Source organism: Camelus bactrianus, chromosome 2, assembly GCF_048773025.1.
Source record: "Camelus bactrianus isolate YW-2024 breed Bactrian camel chromosome 2, ASM4877302v1, whole genome shotgun sequence".
NCBI classification, from domain to species: Eukaryota; Metazoa; Chordata; class Mammalia; order Artiodactyla; family Camelidae; genus Camelus; species Camelus bactrianus.
The window spans coordinates 106,347,732-106,369,102 of record NC_133540.1 but is presented as its reverse complement, the minus strand read 5'-3'; the positions used below and the strand labels follow the sequence as shown (position 1 = coordinate 106,369,102).

At 40.0% G+C, this 21,371-nt stretch overlaps 1 protein-coding gene across 22 annotated transcripts in view; it reads left to right on the top strand.

Annotated features, from left to right (window-relative positions):
- Positions 1-21,371, top strand: part of LIMCH1 (LIM and calponin homology domains 1) — a 307,407-nt gene that overhangs the window by 276,412 nt on the left and 9,624 nt on the right. For 6 of the 22 annotated variants that reach the window (XM_074348677.1, XM_074348666.1, XM_074348659.1 and 3 more), the window contains 13 exons: positions 856-946; positions 2,705-2,868; positions 6,427-6,532; positions 10,041-10,115; positions 10,805-10,845; positions 11,579-11,662; positions 14,313-14,405; positions 15,256-15,360; positions 15,828-15,887; positions 16,772-16,899; positions 17,490-17,611; positions 17,864-17,987; positions 19,969-20,046. In XM_074348677.1, coding sequence (XP_074204778.1) covers positions 856-946; positions 2,705-2,868; positions 6,427-6,532; positions 10,041-10,115; positions 10,805-10,845; positions 11,579-11,662; positions 14,313-14,405; positions 15,256-15,360; positions 15,828-15,887; positions 16,772-16,899; positions 17,490-17,611; positions 17,864-17,987; positions 19,969-20,046 — 1,271 coding nt within the window. The remainder of the gene's footprint in view (positions 1-855; positions 947-2,704; positions 2,869-6,426; positions 6,533-10,040; positions 10,116-10,804; positions 10,846-11,578; positions 11,663-14,312; positions 14,406-15,255; positions 15,361-15,827; positions 15,888-16,771; positions 16,900-17,489; positions 17,612-17,863; positions 17,988-19,968; positions 20,047-21,371) is intronic. The other 16 variants (XM_074348692.1, XM_074348689.1, XM_074348628.1 and 13 more) reach the window with 6 other exon arrangements.

Below are 21,371 nucleotides of genomic sequence, written 5' to 3'. Positions count from 1 at the left end.
ATTTGAAGGTAACTGTTAACAGATTGATTATGAGCCATTTACCATGACACTGATGGTCAGCTCAGCCAAACTGAAGCTTTGATGGACTCTCAGGGCTGGAGGTGAGCGTGCAAGTGATAAATGGATAGACAATGTAATGGTGAGCCTGTGGGAGTAACTGACACGTTTGAGGGTGATTCTGCACAGGTGGAGGAAGACAGTTGAGGTCTTTAGGAATGACCCATAGTCTCACAAGAAAAGGAATAAGAACCAGTACGAGAAGAGGAGGAGGGGAGGGAGAGAGCGAGCAAGCAAGAAACAGAATGAAAATGAGAACTTGGGTAACAGAGAATTGTTAGGAGTCCAGGAAGGAAGGGAACTTCAAGAGTGAAATCCACAATGCTAAGAGCCACTAGCATCTATGCTGAAGACAAGCTACTGAGAGGTTAACTGGAATCTTAAAAAAAAAATGTTTTTCACTGGATTTGACCCTAAGCCAACTTTAAAGGCATTTGGGAGGAAGTGGGTGGAAACTATGGTTTTGGAAATTTGGTGGTGAAAGGAAGTAGAAAGTGGGGATGTGCCTCTGAGGCAGCCAGAGGAGGTGGGGAGGTGTGGGGGTATGTCTGCCCCGTAACCTGGTGCCCCTTTAACCCTTCTGTTCTCCTTCATGGAATGTCTCCTTCCAACAAACCCAGCCTTTCACCATAAAGCTACCTAGGAAATAGAAAAGAATGAATTCAGATAGGAAACTCACCTTGTTGGCCTAAAGATTACTATTAGGAAAAAAAAAAAAAAAACAAAGGAAGAAATCCTTTACCTTTCAGAACCTTCAAAGAGATTATTTATTCAAGGTGGAAAAAATCTTTCTTTTAGGCAACCACTGAAGAAACTGAAGCAAACAGCCAAGAAGATGAGAATGATGGTGAAAAAACAGAAAAAGGGAATACAGAAGTTGCCTCATCAGGTTTGTTTTTATAACAGACTAGTTTTAAGGTAAATCATGATAACTCAGGATACAATAAAAACAGTCAAGGAAGGTAGTCAATGAGGTCCTATAACTGATGTGGTTGTGCTGCCACCTAGTGGCTTCCTGGGAGAAATTCTGACCATATGATTTATCTTGGTATAAACAGGAACCTATGCTTTTTTACTACCTTGTTTTGTTTTGTTTCATTGAAAGTTTATCTCCATCATCATAAAAAGATTGTATTTCCCCAAGTAAATAATGCTAAAAACCTAGGGTTATGTTTTAACACAAAGTAACAGCGATAGATAAGACAGCTTAAAAAATATACCAGGAAAATAGGTGCTGGAATAATAAATCTGGTGAATAACTTGAAAGAGTAAAATAGTAACACAAATATGAACAATGGGTATGAATGAAGACCCTCTCTTCCGTGAAGTAATATTTCTCAGTATTTTAACACATTTTTTTTTCTTTTGGTAAAAATTTTTTATTTTTAAAATAAATAAATACCTCTCACCCTCTTCTAATACCAAATTATTTTTAAACAGCATCTTAAAATAAATGTCATTACTGAAAATTTTAGCATATAGTTTTCAAACTAGACTGCACTCCACATTTTGATATGCCCCCTCAGGTGGTGACTTTTCCAGCCACTTTATTTTTTTATATATTTACATTTTTTTAGGTCTGTCTGTCTGTATGTATGTATTTTAATGGAGGTACTGAGGATTGAATCCAGGACCTCGTTCGTGCTAAGCACACACTTTATCACTAAGCTATACCCTTCCCACCTCCACCCACTATAGGGTGTACCAGATTCTTCCTTATAGATCCGAGAACATGTACCTTTCATTGCATTATAGAAACTATACAATCCTTAACACACTTCAGTTATGAAAACATGACGTTAAAAAGGAACATCGAAATACAAAAGGAAGAGTCAGGCTGCCACTCATCTGGATAGAAATTATCTATAAATGTTCTCCCGCCCAGCCCACCTGTCTTAATATTTCATGTCAGCATTTTATTTCATGTGGTGTTATTCATATGTAAACCATGACTCTTGTTCAGAACTTAAGTTTTTCACAGTGGGGTTCTTTGATGTTTTTATGTTGCTTGATTTTGTAAATAATATCACGAAACAGCTTAGAGAACTCCAGCATCTGACACTCTTGTATACTCGCATCACACTGTCATCCAGCTTTGTGTCGCCCGGCTCAGGATAGGTCCTCGGTGTACTCAGTGGCATGGCAGTGTCGACTGAAATAAATGTGCAGCCTAAAAGTTGAGAGTTAAGTTTTATTTGGTGGGAGGACTTGAGCCGGGATGACAGCCTCTTAGTTCGCTCTGAGGGACTGCTCCGAAGAGGTAGGGGAGGAGCTAGGCTATATAGGAGCTTTACAACAAAGACCAGGTTGTTGGAACAATAAAAGATTACTTGTTATCTAAAGAAAACCAGGCATCTCAAGTTAAAGAATTTAGTGCTTTTCTATGTATGGGAGGAAGCACACATTTGGGCTCATTGAATTCATTCCTTTGACAAGCACCTAGCTATCTAGGGCCAGTGTCCTGTCCTCTTTTATTCTGGGTCCCTTCAGAGTGCACCACTGTGAGTGGCTGCAGAGGCCGGGCTGCAGGCTTGCATTCTTTGTTTACTGATATGGTTTGCAGTATTTTTCGTTCGCAGTAGGACCAGGGATCCTTTACCTGGTTTTCGTCGTCTTCTCTACGCTTCTGAATGTAACTCCATTTCAGAGCCACAGCATTTTACGACAACTGTGACTCGAGCCAGCCCGACCGTGGCCTTTGTGGAGCTTTCCCCCAGCCCCCAGCTGAAGAACGAGGTGCCAGAAGAGAAAGACCAGAAGAAACCAGAGAATGAAATGAGTGGGAAGGTGGAGTTGGTGCTGTCACAAAAGGTGAGGTGGGATAAAGCCCTTAGACCCACGATTCACGTGGCTTCACCTGCTGCCGGCTGCTGCAGGGGCACCACTTCGTAATGAGGGTTTATTTTCTCTCCTAATCTTTTCTCCTATCTTTTATCTATATTTTTTCTAAATACAAATATAATGCATGTTCATTGCAAAAAAATTTAAATTCATGTAGAAAGATATCTTAGTCCCTTTGGGTAGCTATAACAGAAAACCATGACTGGGTGGCTTATACACAACAGAAATTTATTTCCCTCAGTTCTGGAGGCTGAGAACTCCAAGATCAGGTGCCAGCAGATTTGATGTCTAGTGAGAACCCACTTCCTGGTTCACAGCTGGCCGTCTTCTTGCTGCGTACTCTCTTGGTGGAAGGAGCAGGGAGCGCTTCTGAGTCTTTTTTTTAAGGACACTAATGCCATTCATGATGACTCTGTCCCCATGACCTAATCATCTCCCAAAGGCCCACCTCCCACTCCCGTCACCTTGGGGGTTGGGGTTTCAACGTATGAATTTTGGGAAACATAAACAATATATAGCTATATATTCTAATGTATGTTTATATTTATAGTGATATAAATATATAACAAATCTATCAAATAGCATATGTGAATATATGTATAGAAAAATGTGGAAATAAAAAACATAGAGCAAGAGAGAAAAAGTCACTGAAACCTGCCTCTCTATTAAGAATAATTGGTATATTGGTATATATATTCTTCAAACATCTTTGAAAATTTATTTTAAATGATTACTTTTTCTTTATAAAGAATTGATACATTTAAAAGAGAATGTAGTATAGATATCTGTTAGAAAGCTTTGCATTTAGGTTTTAGTTTGCTGGGCATGATCTTGCTTATTTGTAGCTTACTCCATATTTTCTTTCTAATATTTACTTGTTTTATAGCAATGGTACTTCTGATGCCTCTGAACTTGAAGGACAAGGAAACTAGAAAATTATTATTCTGATATAATGGGTTTTAATGTCTTGTTTTTATTAAATTTCTTCTTTGTTTGGAGTCTCATCTCATTCATAATAATTTGGTTTGTTTTCAGGCACAGAGTCTGAAAATCTTCATCTTTTATACCAATTATCCTCAACCTTGGCTACCCTTTAGAATTTAATAAATACCAAGCACACTCGAGGTCACAGAAATCAGAATCTCTGGGAGCAAGGCCCAGGCATCTGTATTTTTAAAAGCTCCCAGATGATTCTGATGGGTCATCAAGACAGGGAACAGCTGGCTTGTGCGTGGATACTATATGTGGTGGTGTTCCAACTTCAAAAGTTAACCCTGAACTTGGACTTGACTTTAGAGTGAAAAATTTACCCCTTTTGGTTCCAGTTCATACATCGTCTGCTCTGTGCACCTACCATGTGCCAGGCGCTGTGCAGACCTGTAAACAAGACACCGCCCCGACCTTAAGATGCTGAGAATGCTGTGTCTTTGGTGGAGCCTCAGATGCCGTAATGCCATCTGGGGATTTCAGACTCTCGCTATTTCCCATAGAGGATTTTTATACATAGAGGATTTTATGCATAGAGGATTAAAAGATGCTTCAGAAGTCTGAAAGGAAGAACTAAACTGGAGGAAAAACACTGGGGTCAGACAGGATTTCCTGCCTTTGCAGGTGTTGCCTTATCCACATTACACTTGTAACCATTATTTATTTATTCTTATTCCAAATTGACCTTCTTTCCTACATAAATATAAGCTGATAGGGAAACTCTACATCACTGCTAGAAAATACATTTTTTAAATCAAACAAAACGAATACCGTAACATAAAAAACATCCCTCCGCGTACCTCATCTGTGTGATCTGTCTTCAGACCACCAGAGCCACACCTTCCGTACTATGGAAAAATTGTTTTCAGGGGCTCTTAACTCTGCCATATGTGTGTGTGCTTGTGCACCGTGTACCCTTTGTCCATCTGGTAAACTTTATTCTCAGAATAATGTTTTTGAAGCATAAAATACACAGGATTGCCAAGTTTTCCTTGGTGTCAGTTGGGACCAAGTACATGTACTGTCTGAGTTCTGTCCTGTGGGCTCCAGGTTAAGAATCTCTGCTAGTCGATTAGCAAATGGAATAATGGTCTTCTAACCCAATACTTGTCACACCCTGTGGATTTCTCCTTTGCCTACTGTACAGTTAGCTTTTAGAGGAAGGGGATGACAATGGTTGTAACAGCTTTTACCTGACCTCTCTTGAGAGCATTACCATTATAAAGCAAAATGCCCATGCACACAGCCTGACCTTTTTACGTAGTGGTTATTTTGAGCATTTCTGCTGATAGTTAACTGTTTCATTTACAACCGGGCATTATCCAAAGCACATTTTTGTCCAACTCCACCATGGAAGATATGGTATGCAGTTGAGATTTGAGGGTTGTTAACATGGGTGTGTCTGGGGCTTAGTTTTTGCTGCATGTTTGACACAGAAGTTCATTAGGACATCTGGTTGACTCTGTGATGCTGAATGACTAACTGTAGTTTCTTTAGGATTCCATTAGGGTGGAATATATTATTTATCCAGAAAAATAAAATCCTACTAAAGAGAAAATCTATACATTAAATCATCCTGAGGCCCAAATTATAGATCAGCTTATGATGAAACATAGCCTCACTTGTCCTACTGGCTATCAAATTAATCTCCTGGGAACAGAGCCGCCAGGCAGTGAATCAGAGAAAGTCCTGAAAGCAACTGAAAGGACATGAACGGATACAGCCAAGCTCCTCATTCCGGTCTTTGCTCAGAGTCTACTGAGTCTTATTTTAGTCATGAGTTTGGTTATCTTGTCTTTCAGCGACAAAAAGGAAGGAGGGTGCTTCTACCAAAGGCCATGCAGATGGGGGAGAAACAAAATAAGATTATATAACAATAACAGGAAAAATATATTTTTACAAAACAATTTTTAAAGCCTGTAATTTTGGAGCCATTTACCATAAGGCCATGTATGATCTCATGCCTCAAAAATCCCTTAAGGGCATCGTCACTATGACACTGTTCGAGATGATGGTTATTTATAATACTGCTCCTTTGTCAACAGGCAAGGTACGTTGTCTTTAATGTGCTTTGCCCAAATTTGTAGGATGTTACGTAATGTCTCAAGAATAATGTGCATTAGAAGGTAATATTACTTAAATATTTACTATTTATGTAATAAGGGTTTTTTTTTTAATCTTATGTGGAGCATCTGACTTCCTGACATTACAAGTTCAGTACCAAGAAGAGAATCTGTGTTTGATCCCAGTAAGAAAATGAGACAGAGTGATGTATAATCTCAGAGATGGAATACTGTCATCTGAGTCTGGAGAAAAGTGATCATCAAATGTTTATGCTCTAGCTTGATTTCTCTGAAAAACTAAGCTCTATATTAATGTAGAAAAGCATGAAGGGGGTTTGGAGAAGGGGCAAAATTTTCCATTTAAAATGTAAATGTTTGGGTTTGTAGACTTACGTAATAGCCGTGGAGCCTTAAATTTTTTATTGCATTTACTAGTGGACAGTGCTTGTGATGTTTATGTCTGTTACCCATGGTCCAGGTGGGAAAGCCAAAGTCTCCAGAACCAGAAGCAACCCTGACGTTTCCATTTCTGGACAAAATGCCTGAAACCAACCAGTCACATTTGCCAACTCCGAGTTCTCAAGGTAAAAAGAAGGAAATGTTTTCTTTCAGTTCTACATATTCCACTGGGCCCACCTCTAGCGAAATAGCCTCTATTTTAAAGGCATGTTACCTCCTTTGTGTGGATGTGCCTTTAGCCGTGGTGTTTGTGGAATCCACGATGACTGAGTTACCTTCAGAATGGAACCTGAGGCTGCATTTTGTTTTCTGTTGGCTTAGCCAGGAATCCCAGCTGCCAAGGCCACTTGGCCAGCCAGGCACTCTAGGCACAAGCGAGCCTACACAAGTATTTGAGACCTGAAAATAAATTTTATTGGCTCTCAAATGTAAAAAAAATAAAAATTACAAAATAAAAATATCAGTAACTTTAATAAAAAGAATATGATCTTAATATTATGTCAATTTCACTCATTGTTAATTGGTTAATTGTCTAGTCCTCCTAAAATATCCATTTAACTTGACAATGGTTTTGGAAGAAAGTAGATTTTCTCACTCTGTAATAGTTCTGGAGATACATGATGATTACTGAGAAATCATTCACCATCATAGATTAAATGTGTTACTCATAACCAAAAACTTTAATCTCTCCAAAAATTCTTTAAAGCAAGAATATATTTATTATATTCATATATATATGAGAGAGAGAATATATATTGTCTTGTGCACATACATATAGGCTGAGGATAATATGTTTCATATGTTTGATACATTTTAATACATTTGATGTAATGTCGGGGGTTGGGGGGTGGCCTCTAAAAATATGGGAGTTTAGGGCCTTAGAAGATCTTAAAGTGTCATTGACCACTGCAAACTCCCCAGGTACCTTTAGGCCATGCATAGGTGGTGAATTCACCCCTTTACCCTTTAAGAACCCAACTTGAACCCCTGTATCTTGGTAAGAACCCTGGGTGCCCACGACCACAAGAAGGAGCCTTATGGCTGTGAACAGTGGGAAGAGGGGTCCTGAGGACTCCATGATCCAGAGGGACTGTGCTTCACGAGAGACAGGCTACTGGGCTTTACTGGTGTGAGTTCTCTGTCTTTACTGCTAGAGTTCAGGAGGCAAGAACTGTAAGGTTTCTTGTTTTTCTTTTTTAGTGTCCTTTCTCTAGGACATGTTATAGATTTATCAGTCCAGGCAAAGAGAGGATGTACACGGTCATTATGGCTGGCAATGTATTTTTACTTTTCTTTTCGAGGACGGGCACTTATGTGGTAGAATCCAAGTTGGCTTCTGTTAGTCTTTGTTGATGGCTGGGAGATACCCTGGGCTCTGTCTACACAGCAGGAAGCACTTGGGAGGGAGTTAATCAGTACACAGACTGATGATCACTAGTTTCTTAATGTGGAAACAAGTTCAATATTGTCTTCAAAGCATTTGTTTTAAATTTGTCAGCCTTACTGTCCTGAAGAGAATTAACAAAAATAAATTCTTAGAACTGGGACAACAATTGTCCATATTTAGGTTTTAATTCTGCCCTATTTCTAGCACTTTTAAATTGTGCTGATAAGTAACATAGAGAGGAAGTACATATTTTAAGCCATATTAATTAGTTTTATTGTCTTCCATGTTTTTATGTTTCATTAAGGCATTTCAATTTTGTAAAATGTGCTGTTGAATAAGGGACTTTATTTCATGCTTTATCTAAGTCAAATGATTCAAAATTAAATTTAGTAGCACTCGAGCATTTCAAAAATTATTCTTCAAGACAGAATTTGTCCTATGCTTGTTCCGTACTCTCGTGTGGCTCAGGAAGCTGTAAGTAGAGCTGCAGGCTCTGGGGACACTGCCTGGGTTTGAATTCTGACGCCTCTAGTCGTTACCTGTGTGGCCGTCCCCACCGAGTTCTCCCAAATCTCTGCCATCTGCAAACTGGAAATAATAACAGTACCAACTTCATAGGATGTTGGAAGGATTCAATGAGATAAACCAAAAAAAGCATTTAGCGCAACACCTGGCCCAGAATAAGCACTAATAATATAATCTAGTGGTTGCAGAACAGTTGCAGGAGGAGTAGAAGTGGAGCAGGATGCCAGGCAGGAGCAAACTATTTTTAAACACTTACCTTAAAATGGGAGTGTTTGTATTGTAGAGATGGAGCTTTGGGTAGTTTTCAAACACGAGAAGGTGGCAGGGTCTCCTGCAGGACTGGGTAAAATGCAGCTCCCTGGGCCCCACCCGTGCAGTGTCTGATTGAGCAGGTCTGGGCTGGGGACACATCTCTAACAAGTTCCCAAAGGTGATGCCGCAGATCCAGGGACCACACTCTGAAAACCACTGGCTCAAAGTATGTGTTTGAATTGTGCACCCAAGACATTGCCGATAGATACAAAAATAACAGTAGTACTTGTCTGGAGTGTGTAAAGTTCCTGTCTTTCAAGGAGCAAAAGACTTCTAATAAATCAAATCTTAAAAGACATGATTTGTCTTTAATTGGGAGGAGGGGGTATAGGGTTTTGCCCAGATATAAAAAGTCAATGCACATTTATATATAGTCTTTTAATTGAAGTATAGTTTGTTTACCATGTTGTGTCAATTTCTGGTGCACAGCACAGTGCTTCAGTCATACATGAACATACGTGTATTTGTTCTCATATTCTTAGTGCACATTTAAGTAATGAGTCTGGGGCCACACATCAAGTCCAAAGAAGTTACAGGATCAGGATAGAGAGGCCTGGGCCACATCAGATGTTCTCCCCCCAAGAGGGTGATACCACTACCATCTCCACAAGATTGTCCGTTTCTAGACAGACCATACCAGCTGCTGAAGCCCTGTGGGGCACCCTGGTGATGTTCCCCGGTTTCCCTTAAATGTACACACGTGCATATATAGTTCTTAAAGACTGAAAACATTTGTAAAATACATTTAAAAATGACAAATTTCCTTTTCTCAACTATCTCCCAGCAGTAGAAAGATATCACCAGTTGGTGTTTCAGGAAGGTATGTGCACATTTGAAAAAGACTGATGTCTTTATTTTCATCAAGAATGATGACAGACTAGCACAGAGTTTAAGGATGCCAATGGTCGCCGTGAGCTCCTGTGTGGTTGATGCCACCGATCACGGACGGACACGTGGACATCCTTCTGTTACACACATGCATAAGTTCTGCCAGACTTCCATAATAACCATTATAAAGTGTACAAAGAATAATCGAACTCATCTCTGCTGTATTTTATACTTTTCCAGGGTTCTCGAAAAGCAATGTAAACTGTGCATTTTGCCCTTTCACAGCACATCATCTGATCATTTCGAGATGCAGCATTTTAACAATATCATACCACTAAGTATGAGCCACTAAAATCCCAGCCAGCACCAAAGAAGACAAACAGTAGCATAAGCTGACCTGTCTCTATTGACTTTTGTCCACTTGTTCAGGTTGTGTTGTGTTTTATTGAGATATTTTAGACTTTAGATTTTCTTACTCTCAGTTCTTGTATGAACGAGAGCCGGTCCTCCGTTAGTGCTTGGGAAGCCTCACCCCCTGTTTTCATGGTTTTCTGTTTATTCTGTCCTGCCATCTGATCTAGAGTCACCTGGCACTGCCAGCGTTCCGCTGAGAGTTCAGAACTCTTGGCGACGTTCCCAGTTTTTCTCGCAGTCAGGTAAAATGCATACTGAGTAGCTGTATTTCTTTTGTGCAAAAATCCATGTTGCGGGCAACCAATGATATGTGGTACTTTTCTTCATTTCTGATTCCAGGTGGGGAACATGCTTATTTCTGGCACACAGTTAGCAAAGACCTAGTTCTTTGTTATCCATACCAGTTACACTAAAACTGGGAAGCAAATTCACAGAATTTTACTTTGACTTTGAAAATCCAAAGAAATAATAATATTCACCTCTTTCTTTATAGTCCTCTTCTTTGAAAAAAAAAAAAAAAGATGAGAAACATTTACCAGGAACTGGTAACGGCTCTCTTGTTAACTGTGTCACTCTCTCCACTTCCTGGATGATGCCTGGCCTCTCTCTGTGTGATACTTCCCCAGGCTGGACAGTGAGGGAACTGGTCACTCAAGCCAGAGTGCAAGGCGCACTGAAACCAGCACTTGTAGGAATAGATTTTGCTTCCTAGCCTCTAGTACCTGGTGCTAACTGATGTACTACACTTTCGGTGATGGGTACAAACCGCTTCAGGGGTCTGCTTTATTTTGATTTTCTAATGCCCTTGGCTTCCCACCCAAAAAAATTGGTTTGAAACTGACATAGCAACCACATTCTGCTGAGATGATCAAAAAGAAAGACAATTAGAAGCCACTCACATTGTGATCTTTTCCCCTTTCTCTGTGTACAGTGGATTCTCCAAGCAGTGAAAAGTCACCTGTGACTACACCTGTAAGTAACTCCTTTAAAGAAATAAGATCATGCATTAAGTTTGATTTTAATTTATAAGGTATTCGATTTGCTGGACCCTCTTAGTCTCAGATTCCATCGCTTGGGTTCCCCCTTTGGTTCATGCATGCATCTTCCATTATTCCCGCTCACTCTCTTGGCTCCCAAAATCACAGAAACTTTTTTTAAAAGACCAAAAAAAAAAAAAGTCTTTGGCTTTGCATGTTTCTTATGTGGGCCCCCCTGTCAGGGACTCTGCTTGCCTGGATCTCTGGTGATGCTGGTGGATTGAATAACCTACTTTAGAGAAGGCTGGTGTGGAAAAGCAGTGGCAGTGAAAAAGACTAGTTCTGCAGGGCAGCAAACAGCACTTTTCACAAAATGCAGTTCTGCTGAAATAAGCATTCCTGTTTGCTTGGACCCAGGATCAATATGCAGAATGAGTATCTCATGCTGAGGAGGGTGGATACGTTTAAGAAATCACTTCTAAAAGAAATGCAGTGAAAGCCTTCCCGTGCCAGTGGCTAATTACTTCATGATTTCATTAGCTCCAAAAAGGTTCACAGAATCATACCAGCGTCTTGGAAGTAACTCAAAGAGGGACTAAGATTTTAAAGTGGGTTCTGCCAACAGAGAGCGCCGTTAGCTATGTGGAGGCTTCTGCTTCTGCATGTCCCTTGCCCTGGCGTGGCGCTGGGGACATGGCCCTATTCTGATCATGGTTTTATCTTCCAAGCAATTTAAGTTCTGGGCGTGGGACCCGGAAGAGGAGCGCAGGCGACAGGAGAAATGGCAACAGGAGCAGGAACGTTTGCTCCAGGTAGGACCGGCTTTGCTGCTTTGTTTTTTCTTCTTTTTCTTTCTTTCTTTTAATTTCTGTTGTATTAAATAGATGTTTGTCGTAGGAAATGCATGGAATCGGCTTCTTCTCGGAAGTCCTGAGTCTAAGTCCATTCATTTTGTATCCATGAGGCAAGAATGCCCTTTATCTAATTCCTCTGACCAGAGGTTACACTGATGACCAAAAAAGGAAAATAACGTTGCACTTCGAAAAAAATCCAAGTATTGATTAAGGGCCACCCCACCCATTTGTCACCTCCTTAGCTGCCAATCAAATTCCAGTCCACAAGGGGTGGGAAAGAATCATCAGAAAGCTATTTGATAGCTTACATGTGAAATAAAATTTGGTCTGGGTCTTGCTCCTTAAGTAGAAACGTTTACTCCCTCTTTGAGCAAAAGCTGCTAATTTTCAATTCTAGGAAAATGCTGGCTGTAAACTTACCATGCTCCTACTTGTTTTATGCCAGTTTTGTAGAGCAACAGAGCTTCAAAAAGTAACCTAGTAACTTTAGAAACCTAACCTGTGCTGAGTACTTGGAATGTGCCAGACTGGCATATTTGTAGGTGCTTGACATATTTGATCTAATTTAACTCTCACAAAACTCTTCAAAGTATGTCTTATTAGTCTCAGTTTGCAATTGAAGAAATTAAAGCTCAAAAAAGTTAAATAATTTGTGCAAGGTCACATCTCTAATAAATGTTGAGCCTTGTTTCAAATCCAATCCTGGATGACTCTAAACCGCATGTTCTTCCCACTCCACTCCCAATGATATTGATTTTACCCAAAAAGTCATAAAGGAAAAGAATGTTAAATCTCATTAATTTTTGTGACTTTCTGCCACTGCGTAGAAAGCAATGCTTAATGCAAGTTTATTTTGCTTGTTTTTTCTTATCTCTTTGTTCTAATCCTTTGGCTTAATTCCCAAGGGTGGGGAGCAGGAGTCAACTAGATAATCAATTGTAGTGTGGCTCTAGGTCTGCCCGTTAAGTTGGACACTTTTCAAAATTACATAAGAGTATACCTTCAGTACAAAATCGTTAGTAAGAACTAGATTCAGCACAGTCCCAGGGCTGTTGGGACTTTTAGGGCCTTGGAGACCCCAGACCAGTCCTGGTCATCTGCTATTCTCCTGGAAATCAGATGCCCGTTCCTCAGATAAATGGTGAACAACAGGAGTCAGAAGTTCCAGAGTGAAGAAGACGGGCAAGTATGTTTCCCATGGTGGCTCTCTGTCTGTTACACTCTGAAAGGTGTGGACTGTGGGCTTACAGCAAGTGTTTATGGGGAAGGAAGGGTGTGTGTGTGTGTGTGTGTGATAGTAGTATCATATCTTTCACTTCCTGCATCATCAGTTCATCCACTTGGTGCAGGAAGCATGTGATGTGAGTTTCTAGAACCAATAAACCTATGGAGCTTTGCTTGTTTTTTGGCTTTTTGTGAAGTTTTAAGGTCTATTTCCAACATTCTGAAACCTCCTGAAGAACTTCTCTAAAACTTTACGTCAAGTTTTGATAACAACATTGTTGACCAACAGTGGTTTTGCCAGAAGGTAAACAGGAACATTAGGCTCTAGACAATCCCAATAAAACCCTTTTGCGTCTACGATAATGACCTAACAAGTGATGCCTGGAGGACACCTCAGTGCCTTCCCCAAGAAGATGGAAGCACAGGCTTGTCTTAGCTTCAGAGGGAGGATTGACAGTTACCAGCCTAAAATATTTGACTGTGTGTGGTACAGTCCAGTGAGTCCTCTGTCTCTGACGTGTCAGGGATGCAATTCTCAAGGCATCCAGGGGTGTCAGTTCTCATCGGAAGCGTTCATTTTAATCTCCATGAACGCATTTCTTCTCGTCAGTGTCAGGGACTCCAGTCCCATTTTTAAAGCTATCCTTATCGTTACTATCCTTATCTTAGAGTATTTTACTTTTTCCCCCCAAAGTGGTGACTAGTGTTGTATTGTTTCTGAAAACTGATAGCAGTTCTGATTTTGAAGCCTTCTAACAGGCTGTTTAAAAGCTACTCTTAATTCAGAAGGACATAAAGCTAGGAAGAGTCCATTTTAGGAGAATGGCTGCAAGCAAAGAGTAATTCAGCTACTACTAAGCTAATTATCATCTTGTCCACTTTGAACCTTTCTCCATTGTCTATCTTATAAACCTATGAAAGGTTTTTGTTTGTTTGTTTTTTTAATCTTTTAATAAACTCCCCCAGCAGCAACGTATTTCTCTTAGTGGGATGGCAAAACTCATCTCTGAACAGCCCAGTAAAAGCAAACTCTTGGTTTAACCTACCTCTTAGGACAAAACCAATTTAAGAAAGATTTTAGAATCTCTCTGCTTTTTCATCTTTTCTCTTTCCATAAGCGGCTGTCTGACCATAGAAAAACAATCCTGTGAAACACTCTCAGCAGAAAATCTTGTTCTCTGTTGGATTTTTATGTCCCTAATATGTTTGAGGACCACAAATGGTCTTCCCCTTCTGTTGCGTGAATGGGTTAGATTCAGAACGTTACAACAAGAAGACAGTGGATAGTCTTGTGACACATTATACATGATGGCTCAGCGGGGGAAGTGTCCCGATGATGCATGCAGTGGTCAGCTCAGAATAATCTATGGAAATTCCTCAACAGGAGAGATACCAGAAGGAGCAGGACAAGCTGAAAGAAGAATGGGAAAAGGCCCAAAAGGAGGTGGAAGAGGAAGAACGCCGATACTATGAGGAGGTAGGAAATTCCCCAGGAGGAGTTTGACCGTGAAGCCCCACTTCCTCAAAGTCCATCAGCACTTCCCGTGGGATGTGCGTGCATGTGGCGATGTCACAGCAGAACACCATCAACCTTTTAAAAGGGTCTTATCCTATAGGCTCTAAAAGATCACTATTCTCCCAAATTTAGTCTGTGGTTAGGGCATCGAGTCACTGTCAAAGGAGACAATATAACCATATCTGTTCTCTAGTCACAGAGTCAGATTCTTGATTTATCTTGGAGAGATGACATCAAAGTATTTTGATTTAATTACTCGTGTGTTTGTTTGAGGCAAACATGTTTAGTAGTAGTGGCTTAATATTAATTTTACAAGGCTAATTTTGATAATCGAGGCTAAATGAACTCTTACTACCGCATTCACCACATGGTACTAAAGAGATTCGGAGGGGAGGAGGATTTGGTTTTGTTTCATTTTTTTTAGAAATTCAAGAATTTGAAGGGAGCTACACTTTATGTATATTATCTAAAGTTTGTTTAAGATTAATACTGTTGTGAATTTTATCTTCAGTAATACTTTTTGTGCATAATCTGATCCCCAATAGCATTTCTAATTAGGCTTCTTGAATCACACAAAGTAATTAATTGGCAAAATTTTTATTTTCCTAAATTAAATGCTAATTTCTAAATCACTGCCCGTAGAGAGCATTATGTGATTACATGCTTTTAGAAAATAAGAACTTTTTTTAAGTGCCCTGCTTATTTGCACATAATTCCAATGTTCTCCTAAAGTTCCTTAATGAAATTTTTCTCTTGATAAATATGATTTTTTCACTTTCCCTCTTTCATTAATTCCTATCCTTCCCCTTAGGAGCGAAAAATAATTGAGGACACTGTGGTTCCATTTACTATTTCTTCAAGTTCTGCAGACCAGCTGTCTACATCCTCCTCTGTGACTGAAGGCAGTGGGATAGGGGTGAGACCATAGATTAAAAGCAATTTGTGAAATAAATAGTCCAACATAGAAGCACAAAACCACAAGGCCAAATTTTCCACCAGCTTAAATCCAGGACTGGCTATTTCTCTAGAATCATGTCAGCTACTACATGGCCATTGCACCCCATGGTACTGTCATTGCCACAGCCAAACCCTTAAGTCAGTTCCTGAGAAGCAGTAAAGACGTTGCGGAGGCCAGATCTGCCCCCCCCCAGGCTGGTAACCAAAGTCTCTGTGCTGGCTGGCAAACCCTGGTTAGTGACACCGTGTGCTGGAATGTCCTCCTCACGGCCTAGCATTCATTCAGTCAACAGACATGTCTTTCTCTCTTTGCACTGGATGCTAGCAGCAGGATGCCAATAGTATGCTCTCCACCAGCCTCCATGAAAGTTGCTTCTAAGTCACTCTTAAAATTCTATGTGAAATATATATGTATGTGTCTTTAAGGGCTGGAGAGGGTCCAGAAAATCTGATCTGCCTCCGTGTCCCCCAGGGAAGGTCATGGAGGTAGGTGGGCAGAAGTCATACCAAGACCTGGGTCGTTCATAATCTGCGTTTTATTTTTTGATGGTACAAAAACAGAATAAATTCATTTGTAATAAACATATGTATAATATCACTTGTGTATGTCATATTTCTTATTTATATAGTCAATTAGGGTATGCTGTAATACACTACAATTTTTTTAATTATCTACTTTTAACTTAATGCAAATTAAGATTGCACAAAAGCAATCAACTAAATTCGGTATTACCTAGTTACTCAGAAAATCCAGATTATTGCTTATATTTGCTCTTGTATACACAGATTATCACAAAGTCAAACCTTTCATATCTCTTTCATGTATTATAATGATATTTAAAATATTTAAAATATGAAACATTTCCTAGATTTTAAAATAAGTTGTTTATATATTATAATCAAAGGAATTCTACACTGTCCAACAGCTTTTCAGTATCCACCAGCCACTTTTAAAAGCCAAAATTTGAAGTGTATTTTTTATTTAAAGTTTAAATTAAAGGTTTTTTAAACATTATTTTTATACAATTTTTAAAGGTTACACTCCATAGTCTGTATTTTAAAAGAACTGCCTGGGCACTAGAAAGCCACTTGTCCCGAAATGAACAAGTTCGAAACAATATGACTTTGTTTTATTTTGAAAGATGGGCTTTCTAGCCAATTCCCTTTTATGGTAACTTTTGAGAGAGACCCAGGTGACATGTTCATTTCAAATTGTTGGAAATCAGTTGCTATTCAGTTAATTTGGATGACTGTCTTTAAATTGTAGGCAACATGATTGAAAAACTGCTTCAAATATCCCATGGCCAGATACATGTATTGTCAGTGTGTTTAAAAATTATATTCAAGATTATCTTTGTTTTCCGCATTAGAATAAGGTGGACTTGGAAAACTGTCGAGAAGAAGAGCAAGAGATAAGACAGAAGAAACCATTCCAGGGGGACAACAGTGACTCATTGCTAAAGACTCAGGAAGGTGCCCCACTGGAGGAAAAGGGCAGGTATGAGCCAGACCAGGCTGACTGTCCACCTGCACAAAACCAGGCTCTACCTCTTCACCCCAGGAAGGATGCCCATCACTAATGCAAATCATATTCGGCTTTGAAATGATCATTTCAATAATACGTTATGCATATATTATTGCTTGAACACATTCTAACAGCTCTGAAGTCAGTGTCCTTATGCTACTGAATATAAATAGCCTTATATTTAAATAGCTGAAACCTTTTTTTAAATAAGGAGAGGCAGTATAGATCATCAAAGGAGTATACTGTCTATTCAGAGTCCCAAACCTAAATATTGCTCACTGGAAATGGTTAATGTGTCTGAAGGGTTAATGTGTCTGGAGATTAAGATGAGGCCGTGGTGTCCCACTTAAGTTTGTTAAATTGATAGATAATGAAAATGAGTAGCATTTTACAGTATTTTAAATCCAAGTTAAATCTAATTTAAAATAAAAATAAATATTTAGTTAGCCCCATTTCTTTTTTCATATTGTAATAGGTACTTCCATGTCCTGAGGGATAAGATCAGTAAGTTTAGTTCAGTTGCTTTTATCCCTGTTCTGAAATATATTTATTTATTTTAACAGCCTAACTCAAGGAGTCTTGACTCATTCTGAGAACCCTGTTTCAAAAGGAACCCATCAGGACCATCCACTGGATACGGACACTGGGTCCCCACCCTGTGGGATGAACCCACAGCTAGCTCAGGGTGAGAATGGAGAAGACCAGCCAACCCCCACCCCCACATCGTCCAGACAGATATGGCCTCTCAGGCTGCAGGCTTCTCTTCCAGCTTGTGCTAAACAGCACAGTGAACAAAATTCCACCACCATGTGTCCAGAGGCTCCATGAAATCACTGTGGGACCTCAGGAGGCATTAGCACTTAAAAGCGAGGTGATTACTAAGCACTAGGTGATGCCTTTACTGAGCACTAAGTGTATGCTCTTTACTTGGCCTTAGATCCATCCCAGAATCAGCAGGTATCAAACCCACCAACGCACATTTTAGAAGATGTGAAGCCCAAAACCCTCTCGTTGGATAAGACCATTAACCATCAGATTGAGTCTCCAAGTGAAAGACGAAAGTGAGTAACCAAATAAGATGGATGTGGAATTTCTTTTTTCTTTTAATTGACTAAGGGGGAAAAATGAAAAAGTGTGAGCTGGCAAGATGTTAGCATTTCTGTGCTTGTCACTCCATTGCCTGTCATTGACAAGGGAATAAATATTTGTGGAAGTTTGGGACAATCTTCCTGGCAAGTAAATATTTACTCTGAATTTAGCAACTGAAAAGAGGCGAAGAAAGATTTTTAACCCACAAATCTAAGCACTGGAAAGATTTTGCAGGTCTGCTGCATGAGCAACTTATTTAAGTGAGTTAAATTGTCTCAGAGCCTATTGATAAATGTTCTTTCAAGGAAAAAAAATGTGTTCACCTCATTACCATTTTTTCCCCTTAAGTAACTTACCCCAGGTTCCATTCTAATTTTGTAAGAATTGTATTTTTTCACAATAGTAGTAATTCCCATCATTTTCAAAGTATACCGATATTAATAGGCACTACGTTGAAAAGTTTACATATATTTCTCTCCTCTTCTTTTTATATATTAACTCACTGAACTCTCCCAATAACTTTATTGGGTTATTATTCCCATTTTACAGATGAGGACATTGAGTCTCAAGGAAATTAAATGACTTAGCCAAAGTACTTGACTGGTTAAGTGGTAGAGGGAGTCAGAGTGAGCCCACAGTTCCACAGTAAAATCATATTTCAGCCAGAGGGCCCTTGTAATCAGTTTTTAAAATATAACGTTCATTATACTTTATCCAATCATGCTACCTGGAGCCAGACCACCAGGATTCAAATTTGGATTCTGCCACTTGCCTGCATAGAACTTTGAGCAAGATACTTTATCTTTCTCTGCCTCAGTTTCCTCATGTATAAAATGAGAACACTGGCAGTACCCACCTCGTAGGGTTTTGTGCCTGGCAGGTATTAAATACTACACAGTGTAGGTGGTGGTGTTGATAAACTCAGTGATGGTGATGGTGATGATGATGATAACTTGCTTTATAACTTAATCTTTTTATCTTACTTTTCTTGTTACATGTTTTTCTCAATACAGTTTTGAACCATTTCCCCCTTTTCCTCTGTCTATCCAATTTCATTTCTATGTGTCTAGATGACACGCAGAATTAATAAAAGGTAAAATCACGTAGAAGGAATCATCACTGTCATTGATTATCATGGTGGTTTTTAACCTCTGTTGAGGCGGTGGTCCTTACACTTCAGGACATCCCTGGGAAGCTATGTTTGGAGAAGAAAAGCTCTGTCTGAGGGTGGCTGGGGAGGGGAGGGGCTCGGGGAGTTATTCTGAAAGCAGTTACAGGACAGATGGCCTCATGCTCTGTTCACAATGATGTGGCATTTCTCTTTTCCTCATTCTTTTCTGTGTTCTATCCCTTTCTTTACAACTGAAATTAACTTTTCAAAGCAAGAGCCCAGAACTGACAGCTTAATCATAGGCAGGGCTCATGTGTAAACCATTTTAGGAGCTCCTGGCTGGGGACCATTCTGCTTTGTAGACGCCTATAACGCAGCAGTTATTAAATGTTTTGAACATCACCCCTGATCACGTGTACCCGTGATTAATTTCTGAGCAGGGGAGGAGGCCACCCCACTAAAAAACACCCCCTTAAGCACTTCCCTTTATTTCTGGGCTCTCTTTAAGAGATTTTCCCTACATCCCTACTCATCTCTCCCCTCCCACCCAGTCCATAATTTTTATATCTGACTCCACGTGCAATTTTAACTAGCAAAGAACCTGGCAGAAATAAAAAGTAGGAAACTATTCTGTTTTTTCTGTTCAATAATGCCAGGCTGGTTTTGACATTAGTCTGTATAACCTTTGCTAGATGGAATTAACTTTTGTGTGTCCTTTGTGTGTCCTTTATTTGGTTGTCATGGAGGTGATTCCTTTTTTTGTCTTATCTGAAATGTCTTTTCTTGTGGCATTGGGCTTCTCTTTCCTTGTCATGATGTTTGGCTCCTCTACCGTGTTGCAGGAAAAGCCCTCGCGAGAATTTCCAGGCTGGGCACTTGTCCCCCTGCTCACCTACCCCTCCTGGCCAGTCACCAAACAGGTACAAGGGGTCAGCAAGACTTTCTGAGGCTGCTTTGTTTTGACTAGAGCCTGCCGAGCACAGTCACAGCCGAATTAGTTCCTGCTGGGTGATCGTGAGGGATTTGTCCACCTGTGTCTCTTCACACACACACACACACACACACACACACACACACACACAGGAGGAAAGAATACATCCCCATCCGCCTGAAGATTGTATCAGCCCACGATCGGAAGAGCCAAGTGTGTAACGCTGGCACGGCTGTGGCCATCGGCTTTAATTACATTGTGTGGAACCTGCAATCTAATAATGAAATCCGCCAGACAAGTGCTGGGCTCCTCTGTCGGCGCCTTTCCCTCCAAGACGGCTCGGTCCTTCTAGGCAGGATCCGCTGATGGCTCTTACAGTGAAGTGGGCGGGGGCTGAGGAACGAAACTTCGCCCCCTCTCTCACTCTACTCAAGCTCTCTAATGATTGCTTCTGGATGTTAATTGGGCCCCATGATAGTCTTAAAAGCTGCCTAAGCTCCCAGTCACTGGAGAGAGAAATTACTGAGTACTCAGGTTTTCTTCGATTTAGAAATTTCCTTTCACTACTGGGTCAGAGGGAAATCCTAATACAGAGGGTTTGCTAAGGGCACCTCCTCCTGTTTCCTCCTGTCTTCCTTCCTGTTTCTTCTGTCTGTTTCCTGTTAGCTTCTGAATGATACTGCGTATTTTAAAATTTCTTGTGTAATTCCAGGAGTTTCCCAGGCAGTCAGCATCACTGCAGTGCGATCTCAGTTGTGGGGCAGCTGCCCCAGAGGACACACCGAGTCACAGAACTCGGTATCAGAGCAGGGATTTGATCCCATACCTGCCTGGTACCTGGTGGGCTGAATCACAGTTCCCTCTTTATTTTTAAAGAACAGCAAAGTATTTTTTAATAAGTGAAGAGAAAGGCCTTAGTGGGCTGGGCCATTGAACCAATGATGGGAAGAGTTAAGGCAACACTGAAACCTTAGTAGAGCTAAACTTGATTGTCTTTTAGGACTTCAGAAAACTTACGATAATACATTGGATCATTTCAAGGCATTTGATCGCTGTGGTTAATGGACTCCAACACAAACTTTTTATAATAACTAACACACACACACACACACACACACACACACACACACACAATTCCATGCCACAGTGGAGGCCTGTTGTATGTAATCTATCAATTGTCTGCATCTTCTATCTAATGCTTAATTCTTGTTCATTATCAGTTCAGTAATTGTCATTTCATTAATGATGTCAATGTTTTAAAAACCCATGTTTTCTTTTTTTTTTTCATGAGGCAGCATATTTTGTGTTTGACCA